The 24,131-nt window shown below is 49.0% G+C and overlaps 1 protein-coding gene across 3 annotated transcripts in view; it reads right to left on the bottom strand.

Moving 5' to 3' along the window:
* Positions 1-1,729: 1,729 nt before the first annotated feature.
* Positions 1,730-24,131, bottom strand: part of Igf2bp1 (insulin like growth factor 2 mRNA binding protein 1) — a 40,085-nt gene continuing 17,683 nt past the window's right edge. Inside the window, exons 3-15 of one of the 3 annotated variants that reach the window (XM_070026866.1) lie at positions 17,242-17,290; positions 16,807-16,858; positions 13,710-13,773; positions 11,889-12,170; positions 9,643-9,777; positions 8,842-8,964; positions 7,803-7,938; positions 6,396-6,518; positions 5,941-6,060; positions 5,135-5,209; positions 3,531-3,662; positions 3,105-3,218; positions 1,730-1,822 (exon numbers count right to left, since the gene is read on the bottom strand). In XM_070026866.1, the coding sequence (XP_069882967.1) occupies positions 1,730-1,822; positions 3,105-3,218; positions 3,531-3,662; positions 5,135-5,209; positions 5,941-6,060; positions 6,396-6,518; positions 7,803-7,938; positions 8,842-8,964; positions 9,643-9,777; positions 11,889-12,170; positions 13,710-13,773; positions 16,807-16,858; positions 17,242-17,290 (1,498 nt within the window). The remainder of the gene's footprint in view (positions 1,823-3,104; positions 3,219-3,530; positions 3,663-5,134; positions 5,210-5,940; positions 6,061-6,395; positions 6,519-7,802; positions 7,939-8,841; positions 8,965-9,642; positions 9,778-11,888; positions 12,171-13,709; positions 13,774-16,806; positions 16,859-17,241; positions 17,291-24,131) is intronic. The other 2 variants (XM_070026868.1, XM_070026869.1) reach the window with 2 other exon arrangements.

Raw genomic sequence — 24,131 nt, 5'->3', positions numbered from 1 at the left:
CACACACATCACACTTCACGGTTGTTCAGGTGTCAGTTGTTGCAATGTGGGGGGTGGGAGGAGACTCTAGGCCTGCGCTCTTCCGCATGCAGAATGAGCCTTTCCTCCCTTCCCAGCACACTTCATTGTATTGTCCAGGGTAGCTAAAGTGCATCACCCGGCTAAAATGCATTAACCATCAGTATGGCATTAGGAGGGAGGCCTAGCCTCCTGCAACTGATGACCACTGGCCTCCACAAGGGCTAAACTTCCAACGGGATCTTACAGAGCCTGGTAAATCAATAAATTAAGCTTGTTTACCCCTTTGTGCATAAAATGCTGCTGGTAGTCTGAATTTTGTCGGTAGGCATACCTTCTCATCATGGACAATAATTATTCATAGAGGCAGAAGCCGTCATTTAAATACTCCTCTAGAATAAGAAACAGAAGCAAATATTCTCCCCTGTATTGCGTTTGCCAGATGACGACGGACTTGAGCCAATCAGAAGCTCGGAAGCTGGGTTCCAAGTCCCACCACTACCAAAGAAACAAAGGCCATGGTGAGCAGTGCCTTGCAACCTCGTAACCTCTGGGAGCCAGCCCTTAGGGGAGAGCACACAGGCTGGGGTGACGGCACCTTAGGGCCACTCAAGTCCTCCATGGAGCTGATGCTTTATCAAGGGGAGTTCATGTCCCCTTCCCAGTGCTCATATCCAATCATTAAAATAGACTTTAAAAAAATATAAAATCCGCCTGAGAACGATGGGAATCAGGGAGAGTGGTCAGCCCCTACCCTGCCGAGCATTGGGTACTACCCATGCACATACCATGTACACCGGGGGACATGATGTTGGGGTCAGAGGGCATGATCTTGGGGAAGCCCCAGCAGACTGGGAATCTTTTCAGTTGTGTCAATTTTTCAAGATAGCGACTGAAATAAATAGATCAGCCATAGGATACGAATTCTGGGTTTTTCTTTTTTTGTGTGTGGTACTGAGGATTGAACCCAGGGTCCCAAACACTTGCTAGGCAAGCGCTCTACCACTGAGGTACATCCTCAGCCCAAGGATACTCCTTTTAAACGTGGATTCGTAAATATTTTAATCATCTTTCTCCCCCATTTCTCCTCCTTCTTTATTTCTTGCTATTCCTATTGTCTAGGGAGGCAATTGTCCTTCCAATGATGATACAGATCTTCTCCACAGTCAGTACTCTAAGCAAAGAAATGCCTTGGTACCCATTTTTTCTTTTGCTTTCTTCTAACAGTATGAATATAAAATGAGGTGTAGCATGGGGCACTGAGAATGGAGGAAATTTCATCAATTAAACCAGGAAGGGAGATGACAGATGGATAGATGATTTTTTTTTTAAGGTCAAGAAACAAACCATCCTTTGAGGTTTTTATAAACCTGAAGGAAATTTTATTTCTCTTCCCCACTGGGGTTTGTCCCACCCTCTTGGTGGGGGCTGGACAACTTCCTTAAACAATCCACGTTTAAAAGCACCCTGAACTTTGCAATGTCATGGTGTTCTGAGGGGCAGGCTGTGTGGTTGATCAATTAATTGGCCTGGTGTTTGTGACTGGGAGATCAGGGTTCCTCACTGAGACATCTTTTTCAAGACAGTGGGCAAACCTGATCTCCAGCCTAGCCCAGGGACCCTGATTCCCACTCATTCTCAGGCCTGCTGGAAGAGCACATTCTCCAATTCTGCCCGTTGTCCTGGAGTCAATGGGATGGGAAGGAGCTGGTCACTTCCTCCGTGCCTGGGCCTGGTTGCTCTGTCCCTTCTGGTGCTGCTGCTTAACCTGGGCCAGTATATCTCGAATCTTCCGCTGGGCCATCTGAAGCAAGAACAGGCAAGGGGGTCGAGGTAAGACCTCTGGGCGAGACAGGCTTGGGAAACTGGCAACAACAGGACTAGTATCTCAAGACTCAGAATTCAGGAAAGAGGGAGAGTGGGAGACAAGGGGACTTCCAGGTCATCCACTGGGAAATAAGGTGAATAAAAGGAGAGGGGTAGGAAGGGAGGAGAAACAGAATAAACTTGTTTACCAGAGTTTAAACACTGACACAGCTAACACTTTGTAATAATAACTTCATGAACCTGAAATGGTACTCCTGGAGCTCTAAGATAACAGTTATATGTAGCCAGTCCATGCTGTTCTGAAATAATAAATAACTATTCTGGTAAATACTCAGGAAAAGGGAGTAAGATACCCACATGCGACTTAGCAAAAAGGTAAAATGATAAGCTCTATCTATAGTGACAAAGATGAAATACCAAAGGAGCAGTGTCCTTATGCTTTCCTTCCCTTAGATTAAGAAAAAACTTGTTTTATTTTGAAACAATGTCTCATACTGGATGCTAGTGCCTCACCCCTGTAATCCTAGCTACTCAGGGAAGCTGAGATCTGAGGATCACAGTTAGAAGCCAGGCGGGCAGGAAAGTCTGAGACTCTAGCTCAAATTAGTCATCATAAAGCTGGAAGTGCAGTTGTGGTTCAAGTGATAGCATACCAACCTGGAGTGGAAAAAGCTAAGAGACAGTGCTCTGGCCCTGAGTTCAAGCCCCAGTACTGGTTAAAAAAGAGAGAGAGAGAGAGAGAGACAGAGTCTCAGTGTCAGTCTTCCAAGTGCTTGAGATTACAGGCTTGTGCTATCATGCCCAGCTTAAGAATAGTTTTGTGGGGCTGGGAAGGTGGCTCAGTGGTAGAGCTCTTGCCTTGCATGCATGAGGCCCTGGGTTCGATTCCTCAGCACCACATAAGCAAAAAGAAAAAAGCTGGAAGTGGCGCTGTGGCTCAAGTGGTAGAGCTCTAGCTTTGAGCTGAAGAGCTGAGGGACAGCGCCCAGGCCCAGAGTTCAGGCCCCACGACCGGACCAAAAAAAAAAAAAAAAAAAAACCAATAGTTTTGTGTGCTTGCCTAGCAAATACAAGACCACAAGTTCAAACCCCAGTACCCTCTCAAAAAAAGAATAATGATCCATAAGAGAAGTCAGCTGCAAGAATTGGGGGTATAACTCAAGGATCTGTCTAGGTCATACCCAGCAACTTCTGGAATCTTTGCCTTTCTGTGTCTGGGTCCTGAAATCCTACTGAGAGGGAGAAAGTGCTATACATACCTGGCTGGCGTAGAAGTGCCCACTGATCTTCACAATGACTTGGTCATTCTCATCCGGGGTCTGGTCTCTCGGCACTACCACCTCAGCAGCTGTTAAATTCTGCAATTCATTCACCTAGGGGTGAGGCAGCCAGAAAGGAGCTCAGGGTGTGACCAAGAAAGCATGAGAGGGAATGGGGGGGGGGTGTGTGTAATTCAGTGTTAGAGAACTGGCCTAGCATGCACAGGGCCCTGGGTTTAACCCACAATGCAACCAAGCAAGCAAAAGGCATGGTGGAAGGGGAGAGATGGGCAGGAAGTGGGCGACTTGTTGGCACCGGTAGAATTAAGTCAAGTGGCAAGCAGGGAGTGTGAAGTTGAATAGGGCAGGAAAGCAGAGGCCAGTGCAAAGCTATAGGTAACTTCTCCCCCAGCCCTCAGGTCTCACCGTTTTGCCGCCTTTGCCAATGACTCGGCCAGCAGCTGAGGCTGGGACCCGGATGTGGGTCTCCAGTTTTACTTCCTCCTTGGGACCGAAGAAGTTCTCCTCTTTGAGTTTGCCATAGATTCTTCCCTGAGCCTGCAGAGAGTGGGTCATTGTTAATCAGCAGTCCATGAGTCTGAGGGGACAGGGAAGAGCAGAAACTCCATGTACAGACCCGGTATGCTCCTCACCACAGAAGATCAAACACCTAAAGCAGGTGGTAGATGAAGTGCAATGACTTCCACCTGTAATCCCTACTACTCAGGAAGCACAGATAAGGATGGTAGCCATTTAAGGCCAACTCACAAAAGTCAGTGAGTTGGGGCCTGGGCACTGTCCCTCAGCTCTTCAGGTTAAGCTTAGGGCTCTACCACTTGAGCAACAACCCCACTTCCAGTTTTCTAAGTGGTTTATTGGAGATAGGAGTCTAATGGACTTTCCCGACTGGGCTGGCTTTGAAGTGAGATCCTCAGATCACAGCCTCCTGAGTAGCTAGGATTATAACCACCAGCGCCCAGCAATGAGATGCCATTTTAACCAATAAACTGGGCATGTTTGTGCACACTTGGCATCTCCAAAATGGAGATCCTGGTAGATTATCATGAGTTATGAGGACTGAATAGGTATTTCCCAAGTGGAGAGTGACAATCGAGTCATGCAGAGCTCAGCCCTGGTAGACAGTCCAGAATGCCATTTCTGGTCTCTAGGCTCACCCCTAACTTCTGGGTCAGGCTAATTGTAAGCTCTGGCTGTCTGAACAGAAACAGGGACAGAAACATAGGAAGGGACGGTGACATGAAATACAAACACCTCAGCTTTCCTTCCCACATTCCTTGTGGACCTTAAAGGAGTCATGAGGGAAAGGGAAAATGAAATCTACAGAAATGAAAATGACCACAGAAAGTGGTCTGGTGCCACTTCAAAAACTGCCATAGCTAGGCACTGGTGGCTGATGCTTGTGATCCTAGCTACTCAGGAAGCCGAGATCTGAGGACCACTGTTTGAGGCCAGCTCTGGTAGGAAAGTCCATGAGACTCTTATCTCCAATTAACCATCAGAAAATCAGAAGTGGGGGCTGGGAAGGTGGCTCAGTGGTACAGCGCTTGCCTTGCATGCATGAGGCCCTGGATTCGATTCCCCAGCACCACATAAACAAAAAAGAATAAAGCCGTAAGTGGCGCTGTGGCTCAAGTGGTAGAGTGCTAGCCTTGAGCTGAAGAGCTGAGGGACAGTGCCCAGGCCCAGAGTTCAGGCCCCACGACCGGACCCAAAAAAAAAAAAAAAAAAAAACAAGAAAATCAGAAGTGGTGCTGTGGCTCAAAGTGGTAGAGCCGCTAGCCTTGAGCTGAAGAGCTCAGGGACAGTGGCCAGGCCCTGAATTCAAACCCAATCCCCTACACATACACACCAGAAAAAGAAAGCAGCCCTAGACGTGTGTACCTAAAGACAAGTCTGAAAGACGTGCCAAGAATCTGTCAGCTGACAGACGCTGTCCTCTCATTTCCTTTTACTACTGCACTTAGCAAGTTGTAAACCTCAGCTCCCCAGCTTGGAAAAACAAAACAAACCTTAAACTGGGCCTCTGGGGGTCCTGTGATGATTACCATTCGAACTTTGGAATCAGGTGTTTCAGGTGGAGCAATCTAAAAGACAAAACGCTGGTAAAGAGGCACCCTCTAACGGGGGAAGGGGTACCCCTCCATTCCCACCCCATCCACCCATCCAGGTCCCCTCTCACCACCCACTTCCACTGCCCAGGGAGAGGAAGAACAGAGACACGCTCCCCCAAGCATCCAAAGGCCAAATCATGGCCCTAGCACACCAGAACCAAAACCCTTACAAAGGCATAAGTGGCTGGCTAGAAGGCTGGCTTCGGTGAGTTTCAACAAGGCCTTCTTGCCCCTCTCCACCTCCAGTTTCTGGGGAGTGGAGTAGGGGTGGGTTTCAGTGGAGTACTCCCCAAGAAAGAGGCAAAAACACAGGTTTTCCCATGGAGAACAATCAAGGCTTTTTAAGCTCACATTAACAAATGGATTTAGGTTCATCAGAGATTTTCCTTTCTCACCTAGACCTGGACCTAGGGAACATGAAAGACAGCTCACCTAGCACTGCCAGCCACTCACCAGGCCAGGTTACCAAGAATCATATTGAGGAGGAGAGTGAGGACTCACTGGGGGACAACGGTGGGGCCAGGATGGAACCTGGGGCAGAACCTGAGCTCTATATACTACTGACCTTTCTCCTGCCCGGCCAGAGAGACCCAGAAACACTGAAGATTAATCAAAAGCAAGGAGGCCTTTGGCTCTGTGGGAAACGGCCCTAACTAGACATGAAGAATGTTCCAAAGCACAGGGAAATAACCAGAGCAAATCACCTTGATGGAAGCGCTGGCGAACCGAGAGAGCTGCTTGATATGCTGGCCCTTCTTGCCGATGATGGCACCCACTGCCTGGGCAGGAATGAACACCTGCACCATCTCCTGCTCCGGAGCCTGCTGCCGGGACAGAGGCCTCCTTACCAAGGGCCAGAGGGCACAGAAGTGGAGCCCCTCCCCTCCCCTCCCCTGAAGATTCAATGATGAAGAGGTGCAGGTGCAATTACATCTCTGGCTGCCTAGGATACTGCAAGCCATTTAGTCTTAAGCCCAGCACGGCTACAAGGAAAGGGAAGGATACGTGCTGCCAACATCCAGGCAGCATCCTTGCCTGGACTCCACAAAGTGCCAAAGCTGATTCTGTGGAGGGGGCATCCCCTGAACTTCCACCCCTCTGCCAACCTCCACAGCACCAGACTCCCAACAGGATCCCCTAGAACAAGACTTCCACCTACCATAAAGGAGCTGTAGGGAGCAGCCCCAGTAACGCTGCTGGGAGGAGGTGGGACTGCGCTGGATGAGGCTGGGAAAAGACCGACAGCAGCCAGGTTGAGGCCGGGGATCAGGTGAGACTGCAGCTGGGGAAGGACAGTGAGGAACAGGTGAGCACTCCTGAGGGAGAACCATGTGCTTCTGCATAAAGACCTGCCTGACACAGCTTCTCCTTGGCACATGGGAGTTGTAAGTGGTATGTGTGAGGTCCTCACTAGCCTAAGAACAGGTACCCTGATCCAAGAGGGCAACCAGCTGTGCAAGGTCGGGGAGCCCTCTTCTTTAAGTGGCCCATCCACTGATGAGGACAAATCACTCATTCTGGGCATGTAAGGCTCCTCCCTCTATGAGTAGCAGGGAGACAGAATGTCCCCCTGACTCCTAGGACCCAGTGGTTCTAAAGCTTTTTGTCATGTACACACACACACACACACACACACACACACACACACACACACACACACACACACACACACACACACACACACACACACACACACACACACAGTTACAAGGGTAGGAGGCAAAGGGCACCAGTGGCTTACATCTGTAATCCTAGCTACTCAGGAGGCTGAGATCTGAGGGTCATGGTTCAAAGCTAACCCAGGCAATGAAGTCTGTGAGACTTTTATTTTTATCTCCAACAAAAACCTTCCAGAACACTGGAAGTGACACTGTGGCTCAACTGGTAGAGCGCTCGCCTTGAGCTGAAGAGCTGAGGGACAGTGCTCAGGCCCAGAGTTCAAGCCCTACGACTGACAAAAAAAAAAAAAGGGTTGGAGGCACGGCTCAGGTGGCAGCACGCCAGCCAATGAGTGAAATGTCCCTCTCCCATACAGCATGCACACACCCATCCCATCTGGGAGGGAGGGGATCAGTTGAAGCCAGTTGTTGGCTCACATCTGTAATTCCAGCTACTCAGGAAGCTGAGATCTGAGGATCCCTATTTATCTCTAGTTAACCAGCAAAAAGCTGTAAGTAGAGTTGTGACTCAAGGGGCAGAGCACCAACATTGAGTGAAAGAGCTAAGGAACAATACCGAGTCTCTGAGTTCAAGCCCCAGTATGAGTATCCAAATAAACAACAACAAAACAAACAAACAAAAAACCCACCTACTTGGGGAGCTGAGCTTGTCATTCAGTGGTTGAACCCTACAGCTCAATGGTGGAACCCTTGCCTGATGTATGTGAGGTTCAGGATTTGATCTGATCCCAAACACCACCACTACCACCCCAAAAATCAAATAAACTGAGGTTCACAAGTGAAAAGGAAATTCCGAGGCCACAGGGCCAGGGCCTGTCATTTGCCTGTCCACTGCTGCTGCACAAGCGTAGGGAAGGGTGCACAGAGAGGCGCTGCCCGGCACTCACACTCATGGCGGCCACATCGTTCTCGTAGGCCTCCCGAACTTTCTTCATGATCTCCTGCTCAGCCCTGCAGCAGTTCTCGATGGCTCCCTTCACAGTGATGGTCCTCTCGGGGTTATAGAGGGTGAGGTCCTGCAGCCTGGCCCAAGAGCAAGGTGGTCTTAAGCTTTTTTCCAGCAGCACAGGCCCAGGCCTAGCTGGACCAGGTTTACTCATTTCTGCAGGGTCCAGTTCAATAACCAAGGCAAGGAGAAAGGTGTCTGAACAAAGCCAATCACAGAAGGCTACGGTCGGCTGGAAAGCAAGCAAAACTGGCACCTGTGCTTCCCAGATGCTCCAAGCAAGGCCATCCTTTGCCTGTGTGTTTGAGAGTAGCTTCTGAGGAACTAGAGGTAGCGTAAGCACTCAGAGCACTAAGGGAGACTCCTAATTCATTCTTCCAGAGGCAGCCCACCATACTAGCTGGAAAGGACCAAGGTGTGTCAACTTCAGTCATGGCAGAGAGGCCTATATGCCCTGAAGGCTGGCTCTTGCATTGCAGGCTCACCTCAAGATGCAGAAGAAAGGAGCTGGGAAGGTGGCTCAGTGATAGAGCGCTTGCCTTGCATGCATGAGGCCCTGGGTTCAATTCCTCAGCACCACATAAACAGAAAAATCCAAAAGTGGAGTTGTGGCTCAAGTGGTAGAAAGCTGGCCTTGAGCTGAAGAGCTGAGGGACAGCACCCAGGACCAGAGTTCAAGCCCCACAATCGACCAAAGAATAAAGATGATGCAGAAGAGAGTGTCAGTATACAGCAGGAAGAAAACAGAGGCGCCTCCTTTACAACAGCAACTACTCCCCGCCACACGCAGAGAGGATGGGCGAGCTCCAGTCCTTACAGAGTATGAACGTGTTCTTTGACACGTCATTGATTATTTTTACACAAGCAGAAACAGCTCCCACCTAAGGGGGCAGGTGTTAGAGCTCAACAATGAAATACAGCTACCCCAGGCCAGTATACCACCCCCAACACCACCAATAAAGAAGAAATAAGAGATTTACGAGGAGATGGTGATTTTCGTCTCTGTATCCTGTTCGACCTTCTTCAGGTTACGCCCTTCCTTGCCAATGAGCCGCCCCACGAAGTTATTGTGGGCCAGGATCTTCAGGGGGACCTCGTCAGCCCTACGGAAGAAGTAAAGAACAAGAACTCCATCAATGGTGGCAACTGAGGCTGTATCATCAGGAGGCCATCCCAACCTGGGGGTTTCAGGACGAACCATAGGCCAGGAGATTACAAAAATCAGCACAACATGCTGGGTGCCAGTGGCTTATGCCTGTAATCCTAGCTACTCCCTCAGGAGGCGGAGATCTGAGGATCATGGTTACAGGCCAGTCCAAACAGAAAAAGGTCTAGAGACTTCATCGCCGAAATTACCAGCCAAAAAGCTAGGCTGCAGGCATTCATAGCTAGTGCCAGGCCTGAGTTCAACACACACACACACACACACACACACACACACACACACACACACACACACACACACACACACACACACACACACACACACACACACACACACACACACACACACACACACACCCGATAGCCATAGAACAGTGTCTTCTCTCTGGTCTTGTTCACACAGCCCTCCAGAGAATTAAGAGGTTTTGCTGGGTATGACAGACATCAGGTAGCTCATGCCTATAATTCTATACCTACTCAGGAGGTGAGATCTGAGGATCACAGTTCAGAGATAGCCGAGGTAAACTACCTGGCATGCTGAAACCTCTGGGTTTGATTCCCAACATTGCAAAAAACTGTGTGAGGGACATGACAAGAAGATCCAAGCCGAGCCTTACGTTTTGGTGTCTTTTGCCTCCTTGTGCATAATCTCCAAGATCATCTTACAGGCAGAGGAGCAGCCCTCGGGGGTCGAGTGGACGCTGATGGCCTTTTCAGCTGCACCTGCGTTCTCTTTCCTGTGCACATCTATCCTGAGGACCACAAGGTGAGAGCCAATCAGCTATCACTAGTCACACTGGTCTTCACACTTCCCCATCTCCCACTGATCAAAGGCATCGAACCCACTCATCTGGCACAAGGCAAAATTAGGAGGGGGAAAAAGCCAGCTCAGGCAATCCTGTGCTCTGGCTGTCTCTTTCAGGTGATGGCTGAGGACAAGAATGCAGTCTACACAGTTGCCAGGGTGGGGACAAACAGGCCATGGCTTAAAACTGCATTTCCCACCCCAATGTTTCCTGCCTGTAATCCTAGTTACTAGAAAGGCCTAGTGAGATGTGAACTGGGAAGGTGGCTCAGTGGTAGAGTGCTTGCCTAACATGCATGAGGGCCTGGATTCAATTCCTCAGTACCACATAAGCAGAAAAGGCCAGAAGTGGTGCTATGGCTCAAGTGGTAGCATGCTAGCCTTGAGCTGAAGAGCTCAGGGACAGCACCCAGGGCCAGAGTTCAAGGCCCCAGGACTGACCAAAAAAAGAAAAAAGAAAAATCAAAAGTCTGAGATGTGAGGATCGTGGTTCAAGGCTAGCCCAGGCAGAAAAGTCTGTGAAACTCTTATCTTTAATTAGCTACCAAAAAAAGACAAGTAGAGCTGTGGCTCACGCCTGTAATTCTAACTACTCAAGAAGCTGAGATCTAAGGATTGAGGTTCAATGCCAGCCAGGACAGAAAAGTCCCTGAGACAATTTTTTTTTTTTTTTGGGGGGGGGGGGTCCGGTCGTGGGGCTTGAACTCTGAGCTTGACGCTGTCCCTGCGCTCTTCAGCTCAAGGTGAACTCTCTACTGCTTGAGCCACAGCGCCACTTCTGGTTTTCCAGTGGTTTATTGGAGATAAGAGTCTCAAGGAATTTTCTGCCCGGGCTGGCTCTGAACCGCGATCCTCAGATCTCAGCCTCCTGAGTAGCTAGGATTACAGGTGTGAGCCACCAGCACCTGGCTCCTGTGACTCAGATCTCCAATTAACCACTCAAAAACTGGAAGTGGCGCTGGGCTCAAAGTGGTAGAGCCACTGGCCTTGAGCAAAATAGCTCAGACAGTACCCAGGCTCTCAGTTCAAGCTCCATGACCAACAAAAAATAAAAAACTAAGGGACAGGATACCCAAGTCCTAAGTTCAAACATACGGGGGGGGGGGGGGGGGGGGGGGGGGGGGGCGGGGGAAGGCGGGAACCTGCCTCAACTCAAAGTATCTAATAAAGGGACTTATTATGAATAAGGACATGAGTTTCCCCCATTTTGTGGGTTTTTTTTGGGGGGGGGGGGGGGAGGTCCGGTAGTGGGCCTGAACTCTGGGCCTGGGCACTGTCCCTCAGCTCTTCAACTCAAGGCTAGCGCTCTACCGCCTGAGCCATAGCGCCACTTCCGGCTTTTTTCCTTTTGCTTATGTGGTACTGAGGAATTGAACCCAGGGCCTCAAGCATGCAAGGCAAGCGCTTTACCACTGAGCCACCTTCCCAGCCCTCCATTTTGTGTTTTTATTTTTCTTTCTTTCTTTCTTTTTTTTTTTTTTTGGTACTGGTCCTGGGGCTTGAACTCAGGGTCTGGGGGCTGTCTCTGATCTTTTTTCTTCAAAGCTATTGGTTTAGCACTTCAGCCACAGCTGTATTTCCAGCTTTTTTGGTGGTTAAATGAACATAAGAGTCTCATGGACTTTTCTACCTGGGCTGTCTTTGAACCACAATCCTCAGACCTCAGCCTCCTGAGTAGCTAGGATGACAGGTGTGAGCCACAGGCAACTCATCCGCTCCTTCCCATGGAGTATGATCAGCTAAGATTGGAGTAAGGGGCTGTCATGGTGGTCATGAAATCACAGAGTACTCACTGGCTCATTCACCCACACTGGGTTTACCTGAGGAGATTTTCTATGAAACTTCACAGGAGGAATTACGCTCCCCTTCCTGCTAAGGACACTGCACGGCTCAGCCATAACCACTGAGTATAGGACTGGATAGAAGCAATGAACCTTGAATGGAACCAGCCACATTTCTCGGGAGGAAGTGTTGATGTCCCCACCATGCTTCCAGAAGGCCTCCCTGGTATCAGCCATTCCCTGAGACCATCACCCTTGCCCAGCAACTAAGACTCACTTGGACTGGGTCTGTTTAGTGATGTTACGGATGGTGGCACCCTCCTTGCCAATGATGGCGCCCACATACTGGGTGGGCACCAGGAGCCGAAGAGGGATGTCCACTTGCTGCTGCTTGGCTGGAGCTCCTGCTGCTACAGGTGAGCCCTGGCGGGGCTGACCCCGAGAGCCAAAGCCTCCCCGGCGCCCATTCTCCGGGCCCTGGGCGCTCTGCTCATCAGGAATGTAGGAGACCTTCAGGGCATGGTTTTCCAACTGGTGGCCGTTCAGTTTCATGATGGCTCTGGGGATAAAAGGAGAGGCTGTTGTTCATTCCAACCCATGTTCGTTATACCTGGTGTTCTCCTGATACCTAAGAACTCTACTAAGTTATAGCATGAACACATTGAAGAAAGGGAGCCACCACCAGTCACTATCCATGACGACCACTTAGGAAACCTTCTAGTCTTTATGGCAAAAAATACCAAAGGAAAAATAGTTGAGCAGGGCGCTAGTGCTCACACCTGTAATCTTAGCTACTCAGGAGGCTGAGATCTGAGCATCAAGTTTAAAAGCCAGCCCAGGCAGGGAAGTCCCTGAGACTCTTATCTCCAATTAAATACCAGAAAAAAAGAAGTAGCGCTGTGGGTCAAAGTGGTAGAGCACTTGCCTTGAGCTGAAGAGCTGAGGGACGGGGCCCAGGCCCGGAGTTCAAGCCCCATGACCGACAACAGTAAAGACAAAAAAAATAGCTAGACAGTTAAAGATTCCTTTTTTTTTACCTGGGCACCAGTGTCTCACGCCTATAAGCCTAGCTACTCAGGTGGCTGAGATCTGAGGTTTGACTCATCTCCTCCAATGAAGCACCAGAGAACCAGTGCTGTGGCTCAAAGTGATAAGAGTGCTAGCCTTGATAAGCGAAGAAAACTCAGAGACAGCACCCAGGCCCTGAGTTCAAACCCCAGAACAGACCAAAAAATAAACAAAAATAAATCCTGCTGGGTGCTGGTGGCTCACGCCTGTCATCCTAGCTACTCAGGAGGCTGAGATCTGAGGATCGCAGTTCAAAGCCAGCCCAGGCAGGAAAATCCATGAGACTCTCATCTCCAATAAACCACTAGAAAACTGGAAGTGGCACTGTGGCTCAAACAGTAGAGCGCTCGCCTTGAGCTAAAGAGTGCAAGAACAGCATCCAAGCCGAGTTCAAGCCCCACGACCAACCAAAAAATAAATAATTAAAAATAGGGGCTGGGAAGGTGGCTCAGTGGTAGAGCGCTTGCCTTGCACGCATGAGGCCCTGGGTTCGATTCCTCAGCACCACATAAGCAAAAAGAAAAAAGCTGGAAGTGGCGCTGTGGCTCAAGTGGAGAGCGCTAGCCTTGAGCTGAAGAGCTGAGGGACAGTGCCCAGGCCCAGAGTTCAGGCCCCACGACCTGACCCAAAATAAAATAAAATAAAATAATTAAAAATAAATAAATCCTTTTTTTAAACCCTGAAGTTCCTCCTCCCAAACACTTGATGGCGCCATTAACACACAAAGGAACCTGAAACAATCTTTTCTCCCAGATGTCTGTCCCTAGGGAAGACTTTGGGTCCACTCCCTTCAGTGTTTTTGCCATAATCCTGAAGCATTTCTGAACCTTTGAGATCTCTGATACCTAGGAAGTGAAGAAAACTCAAAAGACCTTTTGAGGGACTCTAGGGTTGGCTGGGTAATCGGAACCCAGCCTGCTTGGAGCTTCCTTCCGCGCCTCAACCCACTTCATTCAAGCAGCGGATCCCAGTACCCCACACTGAGATCACCTCCCCCACAACACAGCAAAGCCCACTTCTGAACACTTACTGCCTGGTCTGCTCCCGGTTGGAATAGGTGACGTTCACAACGGCTGTCTCACTCTCAGTGTTCACTGTGGAGACAACAGGCCAGTGTTAGTGGTGAAATCTGCAGCCCCGCCCACAGACCCCTAACCCCAAGGCAGGCAGCAGAATACTGAGCTTAAGAAATAACTGGAAGAAAAAGTCAAAAACAATTTTTCCCCTGAGGCACCTTTTAACCAGTGCTACTGGAAGATTCAAGGTAACCTTTCCTACATTCCTTTTGTTTTCCTAAACTTCTCCAACCAGGAGCCCCCCCCCCCAAGAAAAGTAGTATACAAAGGGTATAGCTGCATATCAGCAAACTGTACAATGAGACAAATGTACACACGTACACACGTGTACACACACACACACCCCAAGAACCAAACACCCTTGGAAAGTCAAATTAGACTTGGGGTGAGATTTAGCAACATACAGAGGGAAACATCCCAAGAATTAGCTGGCAGGGATTTGGCTGAAGAGATGTGAGAACACTCAGATGTAATCTAGAAGCTGACAGAGCCCCAAGGACACAATGACCAAAGTTGTGCAGAGGGGATGGACTGACAGGAGCAAGGGGATGGGCTGACAGGAATGGCTGAGGGCTATGGAAGATTTCCTGACTTAAATACTGCAAACATCTCAGCAGTGGGCTGTGGGAGATCGCTACTTTGGGAAGTCGCCATCCATGACCCATCCAAGCCCTCAGATCTAATTATGAGCAGATTTTTGGTTTTTCTTTGATTCCTCCAAATTCCCTTTCCTACAAAGAAGGCAGCCAACTGGCTAACTGGTAATAGAATTCCAAGTCGTTGGGACAAATCTTTCTGGATTTAAATTAATAAAATTAATCTTCTGACTTATGTATCCATGTCTTATGAACTGGAGTCCCCAGGGCACTACAAACCTCCACAGCCCTGAGGCTGAGATGCCTGCTGAGTCAGATCACACTCTTCACCCCTCTGGCCCCCACCCGCAGAAATGATATAAAGTAAAAGCCGGGCGCTGGTGGCTCACCCTGTAATCCTAGCTGCTCAGGAGGCTGAGATCTGAGAATCAAGGTCCAAAGCCTGCCAGAAAAGTCTTACCTCCAATTAACCAGCAAAAAAAAAAAGCCAGAAGTAGAAGTATGGCTCAAGTAGTAAAGCTCCAGCTATGAGAGGGAAAAAAACCAAACAAGCCAAAAAACCTGAGTTGGAGGCCTAGAGTTCGTACACACGTGTGCACACACACACAATGGGTAATAGTGGGTACATCCCAGTCCTCAGGAAGTTGAGCCTAGAGGATTAAGAGTTCAGGGCCGGCCGGGCGCTGGTGGCTCACGCCTGTAATCCTAGCTACTCAAGAGGCTGAGATCTGAGGATCGAGGTTCAAAGCCAGCCCGGGCAGGAGAGACCTTGAGACTCCTATCTCCAATAAACCACCAGAAAACCGGAAGTGGCGCTGTGGCTCAAGTGGTAGAGTGCTAGCCTTGAGCTGAAGAGCCGAGGGACAGCACCCAGGCCCAGAGTTCAAGCCCCATGGCCGACAAAAAAAAAAAGAGTTCAGGGCCAACCAAAATGGGAAAGGGACATTATAGAAGACTTGCAGGGGCTGGGAATATGGCTTAGTGGTAAAGTGCTTGCCTTGCAAGTATGAAGCCCTGGGTTTGATTCCTCAGTACCACATACACCTCAGCACCACATAAGCAAAAAGAAAAAAGCCGGAAGTGGCTCTGTGGCTCAAGTGGTAGAGTGCTAACCTTGAGCAAAAGAAGCTCAGAGACAGTGCTCAGGCCGAGTTCAAGCCCCAGTACTGCGGAGGAAGGAAGGAAGGAAGGAAGGAAGGAAGGAAGGAAGGAAGGAAGGAAGGAAGGAAGGAAGGAAGGAAGGAAGGAAGGAAGGAAGGAGGGAAGGAGGGAAGGAGGGAGGGAGGGAGAGAGGGAAGGAGGGAGGGAGGGAGGGAGGGAGGGAGGGGGAGGGAGAGAGAGAGAAAGAGAGAGAGAGAGAGAGAGAGAGAGAGAGACACGCAGGCCTGATGCTGGAAGCTCACGCCTGTCATCCTAGCTACTCAGGAGGCTGAGATCTGAGGATCGCCATCCAAAGCCGGCCAGGGCAGGAAGCCCCTGAGACTTTTTTTTTTTAAGATCATTTTCTTTTTTCTTTTTCTTTTTAAATATTTTTTTGGGTCCGGTCATGGGGCCTGAACTCTGGGCCTGGGCGCTGTCCCTCAGCTCTTCAGCTCAAGGCTAGCGCTCTACCACTTGAGCCACAGCGCCACTTCCGGCTTTTTTCTTTTTGCTTATGTGGTGCTGAGGAATCAAACCCAGGGCCTCAGATATGCAAGGCAAGCGCTCTACCACTGAGCCACCTTCCCAGCCCCTCCCTAAGACTCTTATCTCCAATAAACCACCAGATAACTGAAGTGGTGCTGTGGCTCAAGTGGTAGAGCACTAGCCTTGAGCTGAAGAGCTGAGGGACAGCGCCCAGACTGAGTTCAAGCCACACAACTGACAAAAAAAAAAAAGGAAGAAGACTTGCATGCTCTCTGTCCTGTTGAACAAACCAAACACTTCCCACTCAGAGGCAGTATATGATTGCATCTTTACCATCTGGCAGATTTCTTGCCACGGCTCCCAGGCCGCTGAGTATGTGCTTGGTGCACTAGCCAAAGCCGCTTATTACAATCAATGCTGTGGGCAATGCTGGGCAATGTGGTGTGGGTCAGTTGTGTCTGGCATTTCTGGTAAAAGGCATAAAGGCTGGGAGTGTAGATCAGTGAAAAGCACGTGCTTAGCATGTGCCAGGGTGGGAGGGAAGGAGGGAAGAAAATGACCAGTTGCTTATTCCAACCCAAACCAAGAAAAGTGAAACTTCTCAAGTGAAAGGACTACTAACTTACTGAGGGGAACAGTAATTTCCATTATAAAACTGCTGGTACCATCATCTTGGGAGCCTGAGAGTCTGTGATGGGAAGGAAGCAATGACTGCAGAAGTTGCTCACTTGGTAGAGCAAAGGCCAAGCACACAGGTCAGCAGCAGAGTATGAGCAGGAGACAATGCCCAGACCCTTCAACACCCACCCCTCACCCCACCCAGACTTACCTTGTTCACAGTTCTCTACTGTACCATACTGAGCCAGCAGGCTGTCCAGTACCTGAAAGTGTAGAGAAGAGGAGTCTGAGCACCGTAGGCTTGGTCCCCACTTCCCCTAAAGCCCAGGGACACAGGCAGGGTCATCTATGGGGATGGAGCATCATCACCTGTCAGTTTGCTCTTTGGGGGTCAGGGGGGGTACAGTGGTGAGGGCAGGGGCAAGGGGAAGGACTGAGTCCCTGTATCCTTTTCTGTCATCACCAGGTTTTGGGACTTACCCTTCTGACTTCTGTAACACCTGTCAATATAGGGAGTTGGAGCCATTGAATGAAGGATGGGACCAACAGCACCTCCTCAGAACTAGGGGCACCTTTTTGGTCCATTTCAGCTAACTGAGGGAGACCCATTTTTACCCTGCCCCACTGGGGGTTCCCAGACACTCACTTCCCATCGAAGCTGAGGTGGGATATTTCGGATCTGAATTTTCCGACTCCTGGAAGAGGAAATAAAGTGTTAGGGAACGTTCTGGATGTGGGGTTGGGGGTGTGGATTAGTGGTAGATTGCTAGCCTGGAGCAAAAGAAGCTCAGGGACAGTGTCCAGGCCCTGGGTTCAAGCCCCAAAATGAGAAGTGTGGGGGGGAGAGGGAGGGATGGAGGGAGGAAGGAAGGAAGGAAGGGAGGGAGGGAGGGAGGGAGGGAGGGAGGGAGGGGGAGGGAGAAAGGAGGGAAGGAGGGAGCTTTCTGGATATTTTCTTTTTTTTTTTTCTTTTTTTTTTTTTTTTTTGGGTCCGGTCATGGGGCCTGAACTCAGGGTCTGGGCGCTGTCCCTCAGCTCTTCAGCTCAAGGCTAGCCCTCTACCACTTGAGCCACAGTGCCACTTCCGGCTTTCTTTTTGCTTATGTGGTGCTGAGGAATAGAACCCAGGGCCTCAGTCATGCAAGGCAAGCGCTCTACCACTGAGCCACCTTCTCAGCCCTTTCTGGATATTTTCTGTTTCAGCATTTGGCAGTCTCTAATCCTTGTCTCAAGTTTGATTCTCCATCCCCCCCCCACCCCCACAACTTCCGGCCCTCTATCAGCAGCACCAGTATCTTAGAATGCTAATTAATATGTTTGTTTATTTTTTATTTTTTACAATGCTGAGAAGTAAGCCCAGAGCCTTAAGCAGCCTAGACAAAGGCTACACTAAGCCACACCCCCAGCCCCTTAGAGTGGTCTCCCTTCTAAGAAGGCAGATTTGAAGTTGGGGGATAGGGCTCCCCTTGGAGACCAAATTATCAACACTTCTCCAGAATGGAGAAGCAGCAGATGTTCTGAGCACCAGGGTAACTCAATTCACCACCACCACCCTGTAAAAACAAAAAGCAAAAAACAGAAAAAAAAAAAAAAAACACTGAAGTTTTCTTTGCTTAGCTTTCACATTCACTCCTCTGCCTGACGAGGTTCCAGGCAGAACACAAAGCTACGTAAGATACTGAGTGAATCCAACAACTATGTGAAAGCATTCAGGCCCTGAGTTCTAGCACTAGTACCTGCAACACCCCCTTTCCAGGGAGCACCAACCCCCCATGCACCAAAAACAATGTAGAAGAAATGACTGGCTGGACGTGCTCCTGATGTATTAGGTAGGGAAGATGATATGGGCCAACAAATCATAGCAACTCCAAAGTCCAGCCGCTAAGCCCTTGGCACAAATATGGATTTAAAGCACTTATTAGCACTGATCTTTAGAAGATTATTTAACTTCTACGAGGCCCACTTTCCTCCTTTGTGAAACAGAGATTAATACCTATTCACAGGTGGTGGGTGTTGTTAGATAATATTTGTAAAGAGCTTAGCAAAAGGCTTGGTGTAAGTACTTAAAGTGTAACAATAGATGCATCTGTGAATGCTAAAGGCAACCTGGATTCAAACCCACTCACCCCCACGCCTCAGTTAACTATGCACTTTTTCCTTCCCATCTTTCAACTGCGTATTACAAATGTCTTTTTTGTTTTTTTAAGCTGCCAGTGGCTCCCACCTCAGAAGGCTGAGCTCTAAGGATCGTGGTTCAAAGCCAGACTGGGTCCATGAGACTCATCTCCAACTAACTCCCAAAAAAGCCTAGAGTAAAGCTGTGGCAAGTGGTAGAACACTAGCCTTGGGGGGAGGGTCCCCCTCAGGGACAGACCACAACCTTGTGTTTAAGCCCCAGGACTGGCACACACACAAAAAAGCTTTTTCCAACCTAACACTGGTGGGCTCATGACTAATCTTATTACTCAGGATGCTGAGATCTGAGAATCCCAGTTTGAAGCTGGCCTAGAAGGACAAATCCAAAAGACTCCAATTAACCAACAAAACAGCCAGTAGAGCTGTGTGTGACTCAAGTGATAGAGCTGTGGCCCTGAGTGAAGAGGTGTGTAGGTGGAGTAATTTTCCCTGAGGAAAGCTTTTGAGTTCAGGGTTGAATCCCAGGGCAACTGCTCCTTACCCAAATCAATATCCCTGTCCCTGAAAGATATTCAAATTGACTTGATGTGTTAGTCGATTATCATTTAGGTCCCCATACATCCTAGATCACAAGATCTTAGCTGAAGGACTCTGTCCAAACAAAACCCTAGAGGCTGAAAGGTAAACGACTAGAAAGGAAAGTCTAGTTCAAACCTTTTTAAGCAAAAACATTTATTATCATTATAAAGGTGGCATTACAATTACATAAGTCAGATAAAGAGTTTCTTTTTGGACAATGTAACCAGTTCTTTCATCCTCTCCCAGTTTTTCCTTCCATTCCCACCCACAAGTTAGGCAGTTCATTTTCAACATAGGATCTAGTGAACACTGGTTGGCTAGTTGGTACGATTAAGCCATTTCATTCCAACCTCAGTCTTGTACTGAGAAGTGATGAGGACGCCATACCAGCTCTGGTCTAGCTGAAGGAGGAGGAAAAGGATGCCAAAGTCTAACTGTAAAACGTGTCAGCCTTGGGCTGGGAAGGTGGCTCAGTGGTAGAGCGCTTGCCTTGCATGCATGAGGCCGTGGGTTCGATTCCTCAGCACCACAGAAGCAAAAAAAGCCGAAAGTGGTGCTGTGGCTCAAGTGGTAGAGCGCTCGCCTTGAGCTGAAGAGCTGAGGGACAGCACCCAGACCCAGTTCAGGCCCCACGATCAGCCAAAAAAAAAGTGTCAGCCTTGACTGTCCAGGCCAGCTTCCTCACCACTGAGACCTCAAGTGTCACCAGCTGTCAAGCAAAATTGTTCTTTAGGTCTGAATTCTAGAGTCTTAGGGGCTTGCTAGACAGGCCTCCTATCAAATCAGCCATGCCTCCAGCTCTAGCCCTGTAATTTTAAGCATGAAGGGTCTTTAATCCATGAAGTACATGAAGGGAACAATTAAGTACAATTAAGTAGGGGAAAGTCTTTGTGCCATTGAACTTTTGGTTAGCTCATGAAGACTTGGAGTTGGATTTTAGCAAAGACAACATTGTAAGGATCAGAACTAAATCCAGTTCCAGGTCTTCAGATGCCATCAGGCCACCTTGTGATTCAATTCATTGGCCAGGAGGAAGCTTCGCAACTGCCCACATGAGGGATTTCCCACAATGCGCTTGATGACCAAATGGGTAGTGACAAACTAGTAAACTGGGGGCAAAGAAATGATTACATTGTCGACAGATTGAGAATACTAAGCAGGTTTAACAGAACAGGGATGGGCCTTCCCTTAAGTGAACCATTTTGAATGAAGGGCAGGGAGACAGATGCTTGTCCAGTAGAGTGAGGGCCTAAAGCAATCCCATGTCAGGAGCACTGTTTGAAGTTCTTTTAGGCCGGTCCCTGAGTGCAATCTAAGATCAATGGTCAAAACATCCTCTTACTTCAAACTCCCAGTATTAGGGGCTTTCTTTTCAGGGAGGGGGAGAGGGAAAGAGGGGTAGCCGTGGGTGAAATCAAACCTCTGCAAGGATGTTAATCCATATCCTGAAAGCAATGGCAGGCAGATCGTCTGGAATGTCTGGAATGTTCCAAGAGAGGGAGGGGGAGGAGGGCAGGGCACCAAACCAATGAAAGAAAAGACATCCTGGCAGCCCTCCCCCACTCCTCGAGGGCACATAACCCACCCTGGGAACCCACTCCAGGCCCCTCTCAGACCTCCTTTCAGAAAGCCCCTAACCCTGATTAAAAAACTGAGCTGAAGCCCAGAAGGACTTTTGTCTCCTAAACCTTTGGGCTGGTTTCCATTAAGTATCGGGCTACCTAATTTTTTTCAGGCCCAAAGCAACACGGAGAATTATAACCTGTGTTTCCTAGCTGTCGAACTACCCAGAGGGGAACTCATTCATGCCACTAACAGGTATATACATACCCCAGTGTGTGCCGAGAGCTTGGGAGAGCTTGTAACAGGGCCTAAGAGTTCCCTGACTCCAAACACCATTCTTTGTGGAAACTGACCAATGCTTTCTTTAGTACTTCAAAGAGAAAGTATACGAAGCTGACAGTCTGGGTAGCAAGGCTCCACCCAAGTCTGGCCATTTCTCAGAGAGGCGGGCAGAAAGTAGGGATGGGTGAATCAGTTGGTAGGAGAGATGGTGACAGTCATGTCTTCTGCACTGATGGGAAACTAGTGAAAAATATCAATGCCTAGAGCGCTGACTGACTCATCCGCCCCCACTGAGGCCAACTACCCTGGCTCCAGAAGACCAGATCCTTCTAAGCCAGGTGTGTTCTCTAGGTAATAGGTAACAATGCCCTAAGTGCATTCTCTGAGGCTCCAATACATCCACTGCTCAGCCAAGGAAACTCTCAGGGGTTCATCAGCTACCCCAGCTTCCAGGAGTTGAAAAAAAAATCTGTTGATCAAGACAATGAAACTGCCACCGACGGCCATAAAGGCAATGGATGCACCAGACAAATGGTATTACCGGATGCCAAAAGCCCGTGGCTGTCTGGTGTCCTCTACCTGCCCTGCTCCACAGGGCAGTCATTGATCAGACCCTGGAGCGCAGCTCAAGAGAACATATCAATTAGCTGGCGCCAGCCAGTGGCGCATGCCTGCGATTGCTAGCAACTCCAGAGGCTGGGAGGCTGAGATTGGAGGACAGTGGTTTGAAGTCACCTTGGGCAGAAAGAAAAAACAACTTCAAGACTCTCCAAAACAACCAGCAGAAAGTGGGACTGGAGGCATGGCTCAAGTGATAAAGTGCTGAGCACTTGCTTGCTGAGCAAGCAAGCTAGTCCCAGGACCAGAAGAAAAAAAGAAAATTACCATTATTCACATATTCCCCTAGATCATGGGGAATGGGAAGGGAATTGCCTAAGTGGCCATGCTCTGGAAATCAGGGATGGTTGTGGAGAGAGTGGGGAAGAATACACACAACAGCTTAAGGAACCACGCTGGACGGCGCAAGATTCAGGAAATGCAGGGCTGCGCACTAGGGACAAGACAGGAAGTCTCCCTGTTCCCTCTTTCACACTGGAGAAGTTTGGTTCATGTCTACAATCCTAGCTACTCAGACTGAGATCTGAGGGTCTCAGTTCAAAGCCAGACCCAGCAGGAAAGTCTATGAGTCTCTTATCTCCAATTAACTAACAAAAAGCCAGAAGTGGAGTTATGTCAATTGATAGGAGTGCCAGCCTTGAGTGAAAAAATCCAAGTGAAAGTTGTGTTGTACCCAGAATACCAACACGAAAGAAAAAAGTTTACTATCTTGCCAAAGTAACAAACCACGAAGAGCCTGAGCCAGGATTTGAACCCAAAGCCTGTCTGATTCCAGCCTCTTTGCTATGTTTTTGATGATTTGTATATGGTAAGAGAAAGCCTTTAGTCAAAGTAGTAATAGCCTGAGGGACCATTAGAAATTCTAAGGGTACTGGCCTGCCATGTGGGACGTGGTCTCACAAACTGAAACATCCCTCCTATAATTCTCTAAGTGACTTCTTCCAGCTACAGATTTTCAGACTTCTCTCTGAAGGAAGACTTTATGGAATGCCCAACACTGGCTAGTTCAAATGACATTAACATGGTATTATTGTTTTTAAATCCTATTGTGAATCATAAACTTGTTCCTCCCACAAGGTCCTCGTCCCCAGAGGGGAAGAGTACAACCTGCAATCATGCAGATGGTTTCCCTTCCCTTGTCTGAGGAATTCCTTTAAGCCAAGACAGGGCCAGGCCAGTTGAAGGTAGAGCTCTTAGAGAAGCACTTAGCAGCTTTCTGGAGCCCTGCCAAGTTTAGGGTCCCAAATCCCCCGAGGGCTCTGTCCTGAACAAAGCCTGAAATTTTCCTCTTTGGCACAAGTAGGATTAAACTGGGATCTTCAGATTAGAGCCTTCAACTCCAGCCTCCCAAATCCAGGCCTCTGCCTTCACTGGTGAAGGCTTCAAATCTCTGGACCTCAACTTCTCATGTGGGAAACATGACTGGGTCCTGTGTCCCCAGATGGGGATCAGCAGGGTGCCAGTGGCTCATCCTAGAATTCTAAGACTCAGGAGAGGTGAGATCTGAGGACAGAGGTTTGACACAAGACAGGGCAGGAAAGTCCACGAGACTCTACAATCAACTACTAAGGAGCCACAAGTGAAGCTGTGGCTTGTGTGGTAGAGCACTAGCCATGAGAACAGCACCCAGGCCCTGACTTCAAGCCCCAGGACCAGCACTAAATAAATAAATAATAAATGTGGCGATTAAAATGCTCAAGCTTGGTGACACAGGCCTGTAATCCCAGCACTGGAGAGGCACAGGCAGGAAGTCTCAGAGTTCAAGGCCAGCACGGACTTTGTTTCTCAAAAAATACATAAATAACCTTTCATGTGAGGCTCAGGCTGCAGTCTGAGCTGCTACACTGAGCCACTGTGACTAGCGAGACTCCTGCTCTCATGGAGGTTCTGGTCCAGTCCCGTGGGAGACCCCCCACTCATTTGGTTTGGGATGGGAAAGAAGTGGACAAGGCTGACAGTGCGGAGCACTGTCTACTAGTTCCTGCCTTCAGAAAGGAGTGATTCTGCTGACTCTTCAACAAAAGGGTCTCGTGTAACTCAAAAGTTGGACCCTCTCCAACTGTCTACCAGCTAGAAGCTTCCCTGAAGGACTAAAGGACCCACCACTGCCCTTGTCAGTAGCCCACCGCGGCACCTGGGACGCAACCCTTCCTTCTTCTCCATCCTTCTCTTTATATATACACAGAATGCAGAGGACTTTTTTTTTTTTAATATCAAGGAAAAACTTCTGAAGAGGGCAGTCCTGGCACGCTTCAGGCAGCCAGTAGCTGAGAAAGGGGGCGGGGCTGGAGTGGGAGGAGGAGCTGGCCCCATGCCCAGGGCTCTGTGCCAGGCTGCTCCAGAGGCAGGGCTGCCAGA

Source organism: Dipodomys merriami, unplaced genomic scaffold (assembly GCF_024711535.1).
Source record: "Dipodomys merriami isolate MVZ:Mamm:240054 unplaced genomic scaffold, mDipMer1.0.p SCAF_19, whole genome shotgun sequence".
Classification (NCBI taxonomy): Eukaryota; Metazoa; Chordata; class Mammalia; order Rodentia; family Heteromyidae; genus Dipodomys; species Dipodomys merriami.
This window is presented reverse-complemented; position numbering and strand designations above follow the sequence as displayed.